At 31.6% G+C, this 14,159-nt stretch overlaps 3 protein-coding genes across 9 annotated transcripts in view; 1 reads left to right on the top strand and 2 right to left on the bottom strand.

Moving 5' to 3' along the window:
- LOC135137645 (neuroglobin-like) overlaps positions 1-14,159 on the top strand; it is a 316,194-nt gene that overhangs the window by 106,036 nt on the left and 195,999 nt on the right. The window lies entirely within an intron of this gene.
- Positions 5,396-6,113, bottom strand: LOC135137647 (zonadhesin-like). The gene is made up of 2 exons (XM_064067367.1): positions 5,776-6,113; positions 5,396-5,729 (listed from the first exon to the last, which is right to left on the bottom strand). Exons 1-2 carry the CDS (start codon positions 6,050-6,052, stop codon positions 5,500-5,502), a joined length of 507 nt encoding a protein of 168 aa, XP_063923437.1. The 5' UTR covers positions 6,053-6,113; the 3' UTR covers positions 5,396-5,499.
- LOC135137649 (serine protease inhibitor swm-1-like) lies at positions 11,776-12,473 on the bottom strand. Its single transcript, XM_064067369.1, has 2 exons — positions 12,137-12,473; positions 11,776-12,090 (listed from the first exon to the last, which is right to left on the bottom strand). The coding sequence occupies exons 1-2, from the start codon at positions 12,411-12,413 to the stop codon at positions 11,876-11,878; spliced, it is 492 nt and encodes a 163-aa protein (XP_063923439.1). The 5' UTR covers positions 12,414-12,473; the 3' UTR covers positions 11,776-11,875.

Genomic DNA, 14,159 nt, shown 5'->3' on the forward strand with positions numbered 1-14,159 from the left:
TTATAATAAACATCGTACCAGTTATGGACACTCATTAATCAAACAGGTAACCTAAACAGACCAATCGTTCTACACAACGAAAAACCAAATACGCAATATTTAGCCGATAAACCAAAATTACTTTTTATAGCAAATAAAATCAGTTTTATTGAAGCGCTCTAGGGGGCTATAGCTATAGCAGTCGATCAATGACGCATTTATGTTACCGCTTCTCTAATAATCGTGTGTTCTCAGTTTTCTTTCATTTCAAAAAAATCGTTTCATCAGGAAGCTAGTTGCTTTAGTTTTTTAGAATTCGAATCGAATTAGAATAGAATTACGTACTTTAATGAATTTTTTTGTTTATTTTGATATTAATTGGTTCTTCTGTGTATTTTCATTTGAAATAGTGTTTCAATTAATTACGAGGTTGTTTACATTACAAAATTTTTAACTTCTTGACCACATGTTAAGGTTTTTCAAAATTTTGTGTCAAAATACTTAGTTCCAGAACATCGTATTATATAATGTGGTGGTAAAGACGAATTTGAACACATGTTTTCGTATAGGAAACTCCAATGTCATCCATTTTTGAAGTTATTTATGTATTAACATCCGAGAATTGTGTTAGTAAAGGATATTTGATGTCCATTCCATATTTCTCCTTTATCGTTATTGCCTTCAACAATCTTGCTAATTTCTAGAATTGGACTTTTTAGTTCTACTCTTTCGTTCAGTTCAGTGCATACAACTTTGTTTCTATTTAAATAAGAACCTTTATTATTTAGGGAAATGGAAGAAGAGTCTGTAACTGAACTGTCTAAAAATTACACTCTGAAACTGTCTAAAAATTACACTCTGGAACTGTCTAAAAATTACACTCTGGAAAAATTAACTCTCCGCTACTAGAAGCGACTGGCGAGTCTGGGAAAAATAGTAAAAAAATCCTTCTCACATTTTGGTGGAGTTATAATGATTTTAAAATCGGTTCTTTTACTCCGTTTAACAACTAAACATCATTATGACAGTAACTAGTAATAAAACTTTTAGTTAATATTTCTCTCGCCCATGACTATGTTTAATTATCATTTCAGATAGAATGTAGAAAGATACGGGTGTCTTGTTTTTGTAATAATTTGATAAAATTCCATTTGACAACAATCTTTACCTGATATAAAGGGAAAGTACAAATTAGCAAAAGTTGAAAATGTTTGACGTAAAAAATTGTCAAAGTTTTCAAAACCCTACGTTTAAAATGTTCGCAGTTAATTTTAGGTCCCCTGGTGTTTTATTTTCGGATAAATTTAAAGGAATCTGGTGTTTTATTATTGGATGAACTTGAAGAAATCTTTTAAGCTTTTAGTGTTCTACTTTTTATGAATTTGAAAAAGTTTTGAGTGCCACAGTGCCTTTTTACTTCCCGAGCGTAAGCAAAGGAAGTATTGTAATCGAGTCCGTCGGCCGACTCTCTACTTTTACGTTTTCTTGATCTTTCATGACCCCTAGAAGACGAAGAAATAGGTCTCCCATTTCCGTCTGTCTGTCCGTCTGTCCGTCTGTCCGTCCGTCTGTCCGTCCGTCTGCCGTCCCGGATTTTTATTAGACAGATAATCTCCGAAAGTACTCGACCGATTGTTGTGAAATTTTGTACTTATATTAAGAATATCATGTAGATGGTAAAACGCTAACCAAAATTTGTCTAATCATCCCCACCACTAATGCGATGACGTCACTTCAAAATTGTACATAGTAAATGGGTTTTCAATTGTATAAAATAACATAGTCCTACACATGTAGTTTACAACTCTGAATCGACTTTTCACCCGAAACGTCCAGATTTTTGGAAAAAAATCAAAATTATAAAACAACATTTTGAAATATAATTTTTATTTTTATCTGCTAACCAGAATGCTTTGAAATGTTGCAGATGTTTTAAGGCTATAAAGAGCATCATAAATCTTTAGTCAAAAAATATTTGCTTATCCCCTCCAAAAACTTGATGACCTCAGCTCAAAAGTTTGTGGAATAAATCATATCTAAAATGTACAAAATATGATGAGTCTGTACTTGTGATCTATCACTCCATTCATATTTTTTGGATTTGCATATACAGGGTGACTCAAAAAAATTAATGAATGCGTAAATATATTTTATTGATTTAATCAGGAACTACAAAATGGAATGCTCTGACATCTTGCAGATGTTTTAAGGTTATAAAGAGCATAATAAATGTTTAGTCAAAATATATTTGCTTATCCCCTCCAAAAACTTGATGACGTCAGCTCGAAAATTTGCCGAATAAATCATATCTAAAATGTACAAAATATGATCAGTCTGTACTTGTGATCTATCACTCCATTCATATTTTTTGGATTTGCATATACAGGGTGATTCAAGAAAATAAATGAAAGCGTAAATTTATTTTACTGATTTACTCAGGAACTACAAAACCGAATGCTTCGAAATCTTGAAGATATTTTAAAATTATCATAAGCATGGTAAATTTTTGATCAAAACGTATTTGGTCGTCCCCCCTAAAAAATTTATGACGTCACCACAAAATTTTGCTGAATAAATCCTATCTAAAATGTACAAAATATGGTGAGTCTCTTCTTGTGATTTATCATTCCATTCAAATTTTTTCGATTTGCATATACAGGGTGACTCAAAAAAATTAATGAATGCGTAAATTTATTTTATTGATTTAATCAGGAACTACAAAACCGAATGCTTTGAAATCTTGCAGATGTTTTAAGGTTATAAAGAGCATAATAAATTTTTAGTCAAAATATATTTGGTTATCTTCTACAAAAAACTGATGACGTCAGCTCAAAAGTTTGCCGAATAAATCGTATCTAAAATGTACAAAATATGATGAGTCTGTACTTGTGATTTATCATTCCATTCATATTTTTGGATTTACATATGCAGGGTGACTCAAAAAAATTAATGAAGGCGTGAATTTATTTTATCGATTTAATCAGGAATTACAAAACCGAATGCTTTGAAATCTTGGGAATATTTTTAAGTTATTATAAGCATGGTAAACTTTTGTTCAAAATGTATTTGTTCATCCCTCCTAAAAATTGATGACGTCACCCTTAAATTTTGCTGAATAAATCCTATCTAAAATGCAAAAAATATGATGAGTTTGTACTTGTGATTTATCATTCCATTCATATTTTTTAGATTTTCTTAAGAGGTGGTTCAAAAAAATTAATGAAGTCAATTTATTTTATTGATTAAATTAAAGGCAACACTTATTATTAGTATTACACCCCAACCAACCCAATTTGGTAGACACAAAATTTGTTAAAGGAAAAACTCGGTTGAGACATAAGGGTAGCACGCTTATTTACATCGACTTTAACATTACAGACCTGCATTTGTTTTATGCGTTCACTTGGTTCCGCGAATGTGAAATAGACATGTTTATAATCAACCAATTGTGAATTTCACCGTCAAGAATTAAAATAAAACCCAATGTTTTATATAATAAGCGGAAGTCGAAGCAATAAAACCGATGGTCGTTTTGTTTACAGTTTCTCTGTTTGACTCTCACGTATGCTGTTACGCCTGTCATCTTAAATTAAGAATGTTTATACATACACGATTTTCAGTTGCCGCTGATACGTATACGTGAGTAAATTGTTTCGTTATTTTATTGATTATTACAAATCAATATTCAAAACGACCCAATTCATTTTCCCGAAAATTTGAGAATATAATAATTTTATTCTTAGTATTACACTACATCTATCCCAACTGATATACGTGTCCTTGCAAAAATGTTGATGACGTCATCGCAATTTTTTTTTAAATTCCCACTACAAAAATGTAATGAGAAAAAAAACACAATAGGCATGCAGTCATCAAGTTTCCGACAGCGAGGGAAGTACTGTCTAAACTCTTTAGACCAATTTTTTTTTATGCAAAAAAATCTGAAAATCTGCATTTACTGGTTTACTTTTTCCTTTCTAGTAATATATCAAAACAGGCAAAATAGGGTTACACGAGTCGCAGTACTAACACCAAACGTCAGAATTAGCGGTACAGGTCGTACAGATTACAGGCATCAGCTGATCGGTCACACCAACTCAAAATTACAAGTTACTAAAAATTCCCAAGTAATACCAACCTCATTTTGACGTCACATGGGGCTGACACCTCTCCTCCCCCGTAAGCGATTTTGCCCACATACTCGTTTATGTGGTAACCTGTTCTCTATTAACTAACCTTGATACACAGGTAGTTTCTATACCTCTTTAGTTTGAACTTAGCCGATACTAACCAGCTAGGGAACCAGTTATAATTGAAATATGTAAACCAAATAATTGAAGTACTTAGTTTTAAGTAAAACAATTGGGTATATTTATAAATACGCATAAATAAAAACGAAACAAATTATTGGTCTCTAGTTTATTTTATAATTTGCATTACATCATGACATATAGGTCCGTACTGATGCAGAAATTGGTGATTTTCTCGTTGCATTTCAGTATAGGGACACACTCAGTAGAACCATTTGGACACTTAAAATTGATTTTGTTTTACTTGCCACAAATCTTTTTAAGTGTTGCGAAAGTGATTGATTTGTGTCCGAAAAATAACTGCATTTATAATTATTCGGCTGAGTGCTTTTTTTGTTGTAAATCAATCAGTTTCCCAATTAGATTATAATTGCTTGGACTTACTATTTGTTGTCTTAATTTTTCGAAGTTCATTTTTGTACACATTCAGATTTTTATTTCTTATTAATTTCTTGTGGTCATTTTTATAAATTCGTATATGAAAATTGAATTGTTGACGAACGAAAATCGAACAATAATACACGACAATCGGGTGGCGAACTGTTACCAGAGATTATGGGTGTCATAAATTACACCCCAGCTTTCCTGAGTTTCAACCAGCCTACCACTACTTCTTGTCTTTATTTTTCTACACGCAAACTTCTTGTGAAGACAATAACACGGCAAAATTAAAAATCCGACAATTTTCTTTTAGCAAACATCCCCTTAAGGCAGTTGACCCACCAGGACGATAAACGCATATCAGGTAAATAAAGATGGAAGGAGATTCACAATGGAGAGAATGACACTTAGATAGATTTGTGGAAAGGTTTGAGGGAGTTATTGTATATCTAGGGTGAAAACACCCACGGATTCATACTTTACTTTAAGATTACATACGTAACTTTATTTCAACTTATATGGGTTACGTACACGTTATGGCTGAGGGAAGCTCTGTCTAAGCAACTTTAGACCATTGTTTTTCCTTTGAAAGGAACATTTTGATATCTAATGCGTCTTTCCTACAATTTTTGCAGGTTGTCTTCTTGTTTTTTAGGAATTTATTATATATAAAGGGCAACATATATTTACAACCCGAAGACTAAATACCACGGAATAAAAAAATGTTAAAACATCTTACAGGATGTTGATATATTGTTCTATACTACAGGAAAATATTTTCTTAGCAATTGAAACAAGTTTTTGTTACTATTTGACAAAAAAAAAAACGTTATAACTTAAAAAATCTACGATGCAATCGCCTGCATTCGCTTTCAGAAATGCAATCTCCTCCGTAATTTTTCCTAATAAAACCGTATTTGCAAGCACACGCTCTTGGACACCACGACAACCAGCACTCTACAGGATCGTCGATAGATGGACAGGTGGCTTCACAACCCACGCAGTCCTGTAATTCTTCGTTTTCTTTACAAGGTGCTGTATAGTTTCTACTTATTTCACCTACGTAAAAAATATGAAATTGTAATCTCAAAGTTTTACACTTTACCTGATTCCACGCAACTTTTAATAGGTACACACTTTGCTCCCTCTTTTACTCTAATATATCCTTCTTTACACATACATCCTGCGAAACAAGTGTTATATGTACAGGGAGGTTGTTTGGGTTGCTCACAAGTTGGTAGACAGTATTCTATGCAGTCTGATGGAACTTCGTTCAAGGGACAGGATGTTGGTTTAGTGCCAATTCTATTCAAGTTAGCAGAACTGGAATCTGCTAAAAGCAAATGGGGAATCAATAATAAAACACTTATTTGGAAGAACATGGCTGCAGACGAACATAAAATAATGAACCAACTGACAAGTGAAATGATACTAAATGTTTTAACCCTGCGTTTTATTTATATTCCGTTCTTAGTATTATTTTCCTTGCACTAATGACGTTGTCGCGGGTCAATGTCATAAACTTATGTAAATTTAAACTCCTAGTTACTTTGTTACCAGTGGCAAGTTAATCAATAAATTGATAAATCAAAATAATCTTTTAAAATATTGTTTACCAAACTATTTGCATAGTGATAATCCATAAAACACATGTTTTCTCCATGTTTTATTACCTCTAAAGTATGAAAAAGTTGATCCCCATTTCCGTCTGTATGTCGTTTGTTGGAAATTATAACAAATAAATAATCTCCGAAACTACTGGAGTGGTTGTAATGAAATTTAATATGTATTTTAGCAATATCGTGTAGATGGTAAAATTCTAACCAAAACGTGTCTGATCATCCCTATCAACAATTCGACGACGTCGTCTCCAAATTTCGTAAAGGAAATAACATTTAAATTTTATAAAATGATACTTCTTTATATACTCGTGATGTATGGTTCTGTGTTAATTTTATAATAAAATTTTACAATTTAACTTAGAAACTGCAAAACCAAATGCTCTGAAATCTTGCAAACAATTTTAGGGTTAACATTTTCTCAAATTTTGATAGAAGAATTTTATGGTTTCCAAGATAAACGAGAAATAAATATGGAGATATATTTTAAAAAATGTGTCTTTACAAAAAAAATAACAGCATTAAACAAAGATGAAATAGCATGCATAATTCAACAAATTTTGAATAAAATAAATTTTATGATGACTTTTCATTTGGAGAGTGAAACGAGCGTTGTATCAAACTATGTGTAAATTGAAAATGCTTTAAAATTTCATATCAATTGATGCATTAGTTTCTCAGATTATTTGTTGAAAAGTTTACTGGCAGTCACAGAGAGACGCAAATGGGAGACCTACATTTTCGTGACGTAGCCGACAACTGAAAAAAATTGGAAATATTGGTGGTTGTTGATTGAGGGTCTCAAACGAAGTTCTTTCAATACCATTGGAGATCTAAGAAACGGCTTAAATTGTAATAAACTATTTAACTACAGACGTTAGATGCGTATGCACAAGAGAACTAGCAACAGAATATTGCTATTTGCTTAACATTTTTAGACTATCCTATCCGCATAAGATGACTTTTTGTTATAATAAATTTGTAAGTATAAGTGAAGAAATAATTAGTGGGGCACATTTGAGCATGGCCTCCAGGTTCCTGAAGGATTTCGAAAACAAAATAATTACTGGAGAGAATAAAATTTCTTACAATATTTTGATATTCTGTTCTAGTAGGTAACTAAAAATCATAATATCTTTTGAAAATATTTTATTAATAATTGAAACACTTTTTTAAAATATCATTTGAAAAAAAAAAACACTTCAAAACAATCTATGTCCGCGATCGCCTGCATTCGCTTTCAGAAATGCAGTCTCCTCCTTCTTCTCTCCTGATAAAGCCTGGTTTACAAATACATCCTTTTGGACACCACAACAATAGGCATTGTACAGGATTGTCAATCAGTGCACATGTACCTTCACAAGCCAGGCATTCCGTTATTTCTTCGTTTTCTTTACAAGGCGCTGTATAGTTTCGAGTTATTTCAGGTGGATCCACACAGCTTTCAATAGCTACACACTTTCCTCCCTCTTTTAGTCTAATATATCCTTCTTTACATAGACATCCTCCCTGACAAGTGTTATATACACAGGGGGGTTGTTTGGGTTTCTCACAAGTTGGTAGACAGTATTCTACGCAGTCTGATGGAACTTCGTTCAAGGGGCAGGACGTTGGTTTAGTACCAATTCTGCCCAAGTTAGAAGATCTGGAATCTGTTAAAATGGAATGGGAAATCAACAACAAAACACTTATTCGGACGAGCATGGCTGCAGCCGACGATAAAATCATGAACAGATTGACAAGCGAATTGATACTAAATTTGTTCACAGTGTATTCTCAGTTTATATTGCTTTTTTTCTTTGCACGACATTGTTGCGGGTCACATATACATAAACTAAAACTAGTGTGGGTTTAAAGTCCTAATAATTTTTTTGAGAATGGCAAGTTTACCAGTAAACTGATAAATGAAAATAATCTTAAAATATTGCATATCAAACTAATTGCAGAGTCATCATCCATAATGGCAACTTACAAATTTTTCTTCCTCCATGTACAACACCATTAAAACAATTCTTATGTAATCTTTATCCAATTCAAAATTTTAGGGTTAAACTGTTTCAATTTTTAGCACCAGAATTTTCATGTCATGAAAAGCTGGAAAAAAATTTAAAAATTGTTTCGGGTTGTAATGCAACAAAAATAAGATAAATCAGACTGAAAAGATCATAAGTTTAAATAGGAAAATAGAATTGTTCACTATCAACAGTTGTGTCTACTGATATGGATAGAAATGTTTCTCTAACTCTTTCCCCCTTATTTGGTATTTGCACAAGATCTATAACAATACGAGGCTAACACTGTACCCGCTACAAGCTAGGATATTTGTGTTCTAATTTAGGAAAGAGAATATAATTTTCTTTCGAACGAATTAAGATTTGGGTGAATTATAAAAATTACATAATTTGGAATTATAGTCAGAAATTCAGGTAAATTAATGATATTATTTTTTTGGGGCTCCCTAAATCCCTGTAAATACCGTACCTAAGAGTTAATCCACCATTTTCCAGACACCCGGTATATACGGGTAAGTCATTAAGAAAAATTCAAAAACCTAATTGTACGGTTCTTTGAGGACTGTACTCTAAAATTATTTTTAATAATACAGAGTGTTCTGTTTTTAAGGCATAACACAAAAATATTTTTTTTTAATGAAATACCCTATATATTTTTATAAATAAAGATACGTATTTTGTTGTGGTATCAACTAAATCAAATTTTAAGACACAGAGTGTTTATAAAAAATTAACTTTACAATTTTCAAATATCGATCCTTCAGTTATTTCAAATTGAACACCTTGTACTATAGCTTTTGTCATCATTCTCATTCACGTCGATGTGTCTTAAAAAAGTAAAAAATTACAGTAACTATCAATTTTAAATATAGAACATATTCAGCAAGAAAGGAAGAAAACAAAAAATAGAATAAGATGCAGTAAAAAAATACAGGATATCTTTCTTTATCTCTCCACAAAATGTAATGCAGATTTTAAAACTAACCCTACTGTAATTTTTTTTGTACACCTCTCCATTGCTAAAAAATTCAAGAAAATTGCTGCAACGTGGTACGTAATTTAAAAATAAATTGTAGTTGTAAAGCTTAAGCAATTACAATATGTAGCTGTTTTAATTAAAAAACTAATTTGTGTGTTATGCCTTAAAAACACAACACTCTGTATAGTTAACTAATAATAATTTTAAAGTACCATACATACATATATCTAGTATAGTATTTTACCTCCTTAGGGGTGAAGTTTTCAAAAACGTAGGGACAGGGAAATGTTAATTTTTAACTATACGTAAACCTACTAATCCAACTTCATGTTTATTGTCTCGAAAATTACGCGACCACAAATTTTCATCCCCTATTTGACTCCTTCGGGGGTGCAATTTTCGCTAAAACAGGTAAATATTTAATGTGTAACCAGAAGCCTAAATACGAAATTTCAAGTTTTTATTTTGAAAATGTAGGATAGAACAAACTTTAAGATTTTCATTCCCTATTTTAGCCAACATCTTAGAGGAGGAATTCGAAAAATCCAGCCTTAGTCTTTCTCTATATCATAAAGAGAACTTCTGTACAAAATTCCAGCTTTCTAGGTCCAAGGGTTTGGGGTCTGACGTTGATGAGTCTGTCAGTGAGTGGGTCAGGACTTTTCTTATTATACATGTGTATTGATAAGATGATAAGTAATAATTTTATTTTCTTTGAAATAACGAACATTTGGTCTAAAGTGGCTGATATAATCCACAGAGGGTGTCGTTCACATACTCTTAAACAAAATACATTTGTCTAAGGGAAAAGTTAAATTATGTAGTTGCTTTTTCTAAATTTTCTAAAACTGGAGCTATATTTATTTTATTAAAATTTGCGATTTAACGTTACACTTTTTATTAGGCAATTTCTGAGGCACGAAAGCTAAGATCGCTTGTAATAACATATAATCGAAAAAAAGTTGTCTAGTCAGCCATGGAATTAAATAAAAAAAATGTATTGGCAAAATCTGTGCATCGCACTAAACAGTATGACCGTTCACTGTTTTCTTGCTAAATGATTTTTGGTAATAAATTTGGATAAACAAATTTTATGTTCTGTTTCAAGCATTGTTTTTTATTACACTGACAATACAAACGTCAAACTGAGAGGTAACTTAAAGAAAAACAACGGTATCCTCACCACACTTAAAAAATATCCATGGTTGATTTGACGACTCTTTTTAATCTTATGGTATCTATAAAACAATCACTGTTTGCTTGGGCACTTATTCTCATTACTAAAGCTAAAAATGAGGGAAGTGTGAGCATAATATGCATGGATATTCGGTCAAAAATGCAGCAGCACATGAAAATCTGCGCACGAATACAAAATTATTATTTTATTTCTTCATCAGGTTGGTAATCAATAGAACAGATATTACAAATTTACGGTTATTAAGTATTTACACAGATATTTTTAAATAATGACTTACAAATTAAATTCCAACAAAATTTATTTATTAAAAATTATGAGAATAAGTCTGTGTTATTTTTATTGGTTCAGTTAATACTAATTATGGTTTTAAAATTATACGTTATAGGTTTTTTCAAAAAGTTATTACATTTGACTTTGGGAATTTTATTTTTTTATGATAATCTTGATAAGTTAAAATAAAGACATGTATGTAATATTCAAGTTTTAAGTGAGTTTTTTCAAATTTTGTGATGACGTCATCAATATTTTTGCAAGGGCATATCAGTTTGGATACAATAACAACAGTACTGTATTCCCAAATTTTTGGGAAAATGGAGTGGGTCATTCTGGATTTAATTAATAAAATAAATTGCCTCACTCATTAGTTTTTTTTTAATTAACTTGTATAAGTAATTCTGAAAGTATGAGTGCATTGATTAACCATAAGTATAAAGTCATAATATTTTGCACATTTCAAAGGGGAGTTATTACGCCATAATTTTGAGATGTCAATAATTTTTTGGGAAGGGATAAACGAATAAATTTGGATTAACGATTTACCATGATTACAGTAAACTTAGAACCTTTGCAAGATTTCAGAGAATTGGGTTTTGCAGTTTCAATATTAAATTGCAAAATGTTGATCTTTTAAAACTCCCACGTATTCATACTTGACGTTAAGATTTCAGACATAACTTTATTATGTATACGTTAGGGGTGAGGGAAGCTCTGTCTAAACCTTAGGCCATTTTTTTCCTTTAAAAGGATCAGTTTGATATTGAATGAATCTTTGCTACAATTTTTGCAGATTTTCTTCTTGTTTATTAGGAATTTATTATAATTTCTTTTGAATTAATAAGAGTGAACGATACAAAAGGATTGAATTATAAAGTTTGACGTTCGTTGCCTAATGTACTTGACTTGGTGTCAAGTGGCCACAGCATCGGAAATTTTCTTCATGATTTTTTCATATCAAAAGGGCAACATATATGTATTTACAACCCGAAGACTAAATACCACGGAATAAAAAATGTTAAAATATTTTACAGGATTTTGATATAATGTTCTATATTAACAACTGAAACAAATTTTGTTACTAAATATTTGAAAAAAAAACCGTTAAAACTAAGATAATTAATCTATGTTTGAGATCGCCTGCATTCGCTTTCAGAAATGCAATCTCCTCCATCTTCTTTCCTGATAAAACCTGATTTGCAAGCGCATGCTTTTGGACACCACAACAACAAGCACGCTACAGGATCGTCGATATATGCACAGGTGGCTTCACAAGCCACGCACTCCTGGATTTCTTCGTTTTCTTTGCAAGGTGCTGTATAGTTTCTACTTATTTCACCTACGTAAAAAATATGAAAGAGTAATTTCAAAGTTTTACACTTTACCTGGTTCCACGCAACTTTTAATAGGTACACACTTTGCTCCCTCTTTTACTCTAATATATCCTTCTTTACACATACATCCTCCGAAACAAGTGGTATATGTACAGGGAGGTTGTTTGGGTTGCTCACAAGTTGGTAGACAGTATTCTATGCAGTCTGATGGAACTTCGTTCAAGGGACAGGATGTTGGTTTAGTGCCAATTCTACTCAAGTTAGCAGAACTGGAATCTGCTAAAAGCAAATGGGGAATCAATAATAAAACACTTATTTGGAAGAACATGGCTGCAGACGAACATAAAATAATGAACCAACTGACAAGTGAAATGATACTAAATTTTTTAACCCTGCCTTTTGTTTATATTCCGTCCTTAGTATTATTTTCCTTGCACTAATGACGTTGTCGCGGGTCAATGTCATAAACTTATGTAAATTTAAACTCCTAATTAGTTTGTTGCCAGTGGCAAGTTTATCAATAAATTGATAAATCAAAATAATCTTTTAAAATATTGTTTACCAAACCATGTTAGTGATAATCCATAAACCACATGTTTTATTCCCTCTAAAGTATGAAAAAGTTGATCCCCATTTCCGTCTGTATGTCCTTTGTTAGAAATTACAACAAATAAATAATCTCCGAAACTACTGGAGTGATTGTAATGAAATTTAATATGTATTTTAGCAACATTTAGTAAAATTCTAACCAAAACGTGTCTGATCATCCTTATCAACAATTCGATGACGTCGTCTCTAAATTTCGTAAAGGAAATAACATTTAAATTTTATAAAATGATACTTCTTTATATACTCGCGATGTATGGTTCTGTGTTAATTTTATTATAAAATTTTACAGTTTAACTTAGAAACTGCAAAACCAAATGATCTGAAATCTTGCAAACAGTTTAAGGTTTACATTTTCTCAAATATTGATAGAAAAGAATTTTATCGTTTCCAAGATAAACGAGAAATAAATATGGAGATATATTTTAAAAAATGTGTCTTTACAAAAAAAATACCAGCGTGTTATTAAACAAAGATGAAATAGCATGAAGAATTCAACAAATTTTGAATAAAATAAATTTTATGATGACTTTTCATTTGGAGAGAGAAACAAACGTTCTATCAAACTATGTGTAAATTGAAAATGATTTAAAATTTCATATCAATTGATGCATTAGTTTCTCAGATTATTATTTGTTGAAAAGTTTACTGATACACACAGAGAGACGCAAATGGGAGGCCTACGTTTTCGTGATGTAGCCGACAACTGAAAAAAGTTTGAAATATTGGTGATTGTTGATTGAGGGTCTCAAACGAAGTTCTTTCAATACAATTGGAGATCTAAGAAACGACTTAAATTGTAATCAGCTATTTAACTACAGACGTTAGATGCGTATGCACAAGAGAAATAGCAACAGAATATTGCTATTTGCTTAGCATTTTTAGGCTATCCTAGCCGCATAAGATGACTTTTTGTTGGACTAAATTTGTAAGTATAAATGAAGAAATAATTAGTGATGCATATTTGAGCATGTCCTCCAGGTTCCTGAAGGATTTCTAAAACAAAATAATTGCTGGAGAGAATAAAATTTCTTACAATATTTTGATATTCTGTTCTAGTAGGTAACTAAAAATCATAATATCTTTCGAAATTATTTTATTAATAATTGAAACACTTTTTTAAAATATCATTTGAAAAAAAAAAAACACTTCAAAACAATCTATGTCCGCGATCGCCTGCATTCGCTTTCAGAAATGCAGTCTCCTCCTTCTTCTCTCCTGATAAAGCCTGGTTTACAAATACATCCTTTTGGACACCACAACAATAGGCATTGTACAGGATTGTCAATCAGTGCACATGTACCTTCACAAGCCAGGCATTCCGTTATTTCTTCGTTTTTTTACAAGGCGCTGTATAGTTTCGACTTATTTCAGCTGAATCCACACAGCATTCAATAGCTGCCCACTTTCCTCCCTCTTTTAGTCTAATATATCCTTCTTTACATAGACATCCTCCCTGACAAGTATT

Source organism: Zophobas morio, unplaced genomic scaffold (assembly GCF_036711695.1).
Source record: "Zophobas morio isolate AGI-343-1 ecotype UQ-CSIRO unplaced genomic scaffold, CSIRO_AGI_Zmor_V1 ptg000029l, whole genome shotgun sequence".
NCBI classification, from domain to species: Eukaryota; Metazoa; Arthropoda; class Insecta; order Coleoptera; family Tenebrionidae; genus Zophobas; species Zophobas morio.

Coding starts and splice junctions, on each gene's coding strand:
- LOC135137649 (XM_064067369.1), bottom strand. CDS start 12,413: ATGTTCTTCCAAATAAGTGTTTTATTATTGATTCCCCATTTGCTTTTA. Junction 12,091..12,136: donor TAAAAGTTGCGTGGAACCAG/GTAAAGTGTAAA, acceptor TTTTTTACGTAG/GTGAAATAAGTAGAAACTAT.
- LOC135137647 (XM_064067367.1), bottom strand. CDS start 6,052: ATGTTCTTCCAAATAAGTGTTTTATTATTGATTCCCCATTTGCTTTTA. Junction 5,730..5,775: donor TAAAAGTTGCGTGGAATCAG/GTAAAGTGTAAA, acceptor TTTTTTACGTAG/GTGAAATAAGTAGAAACTAT.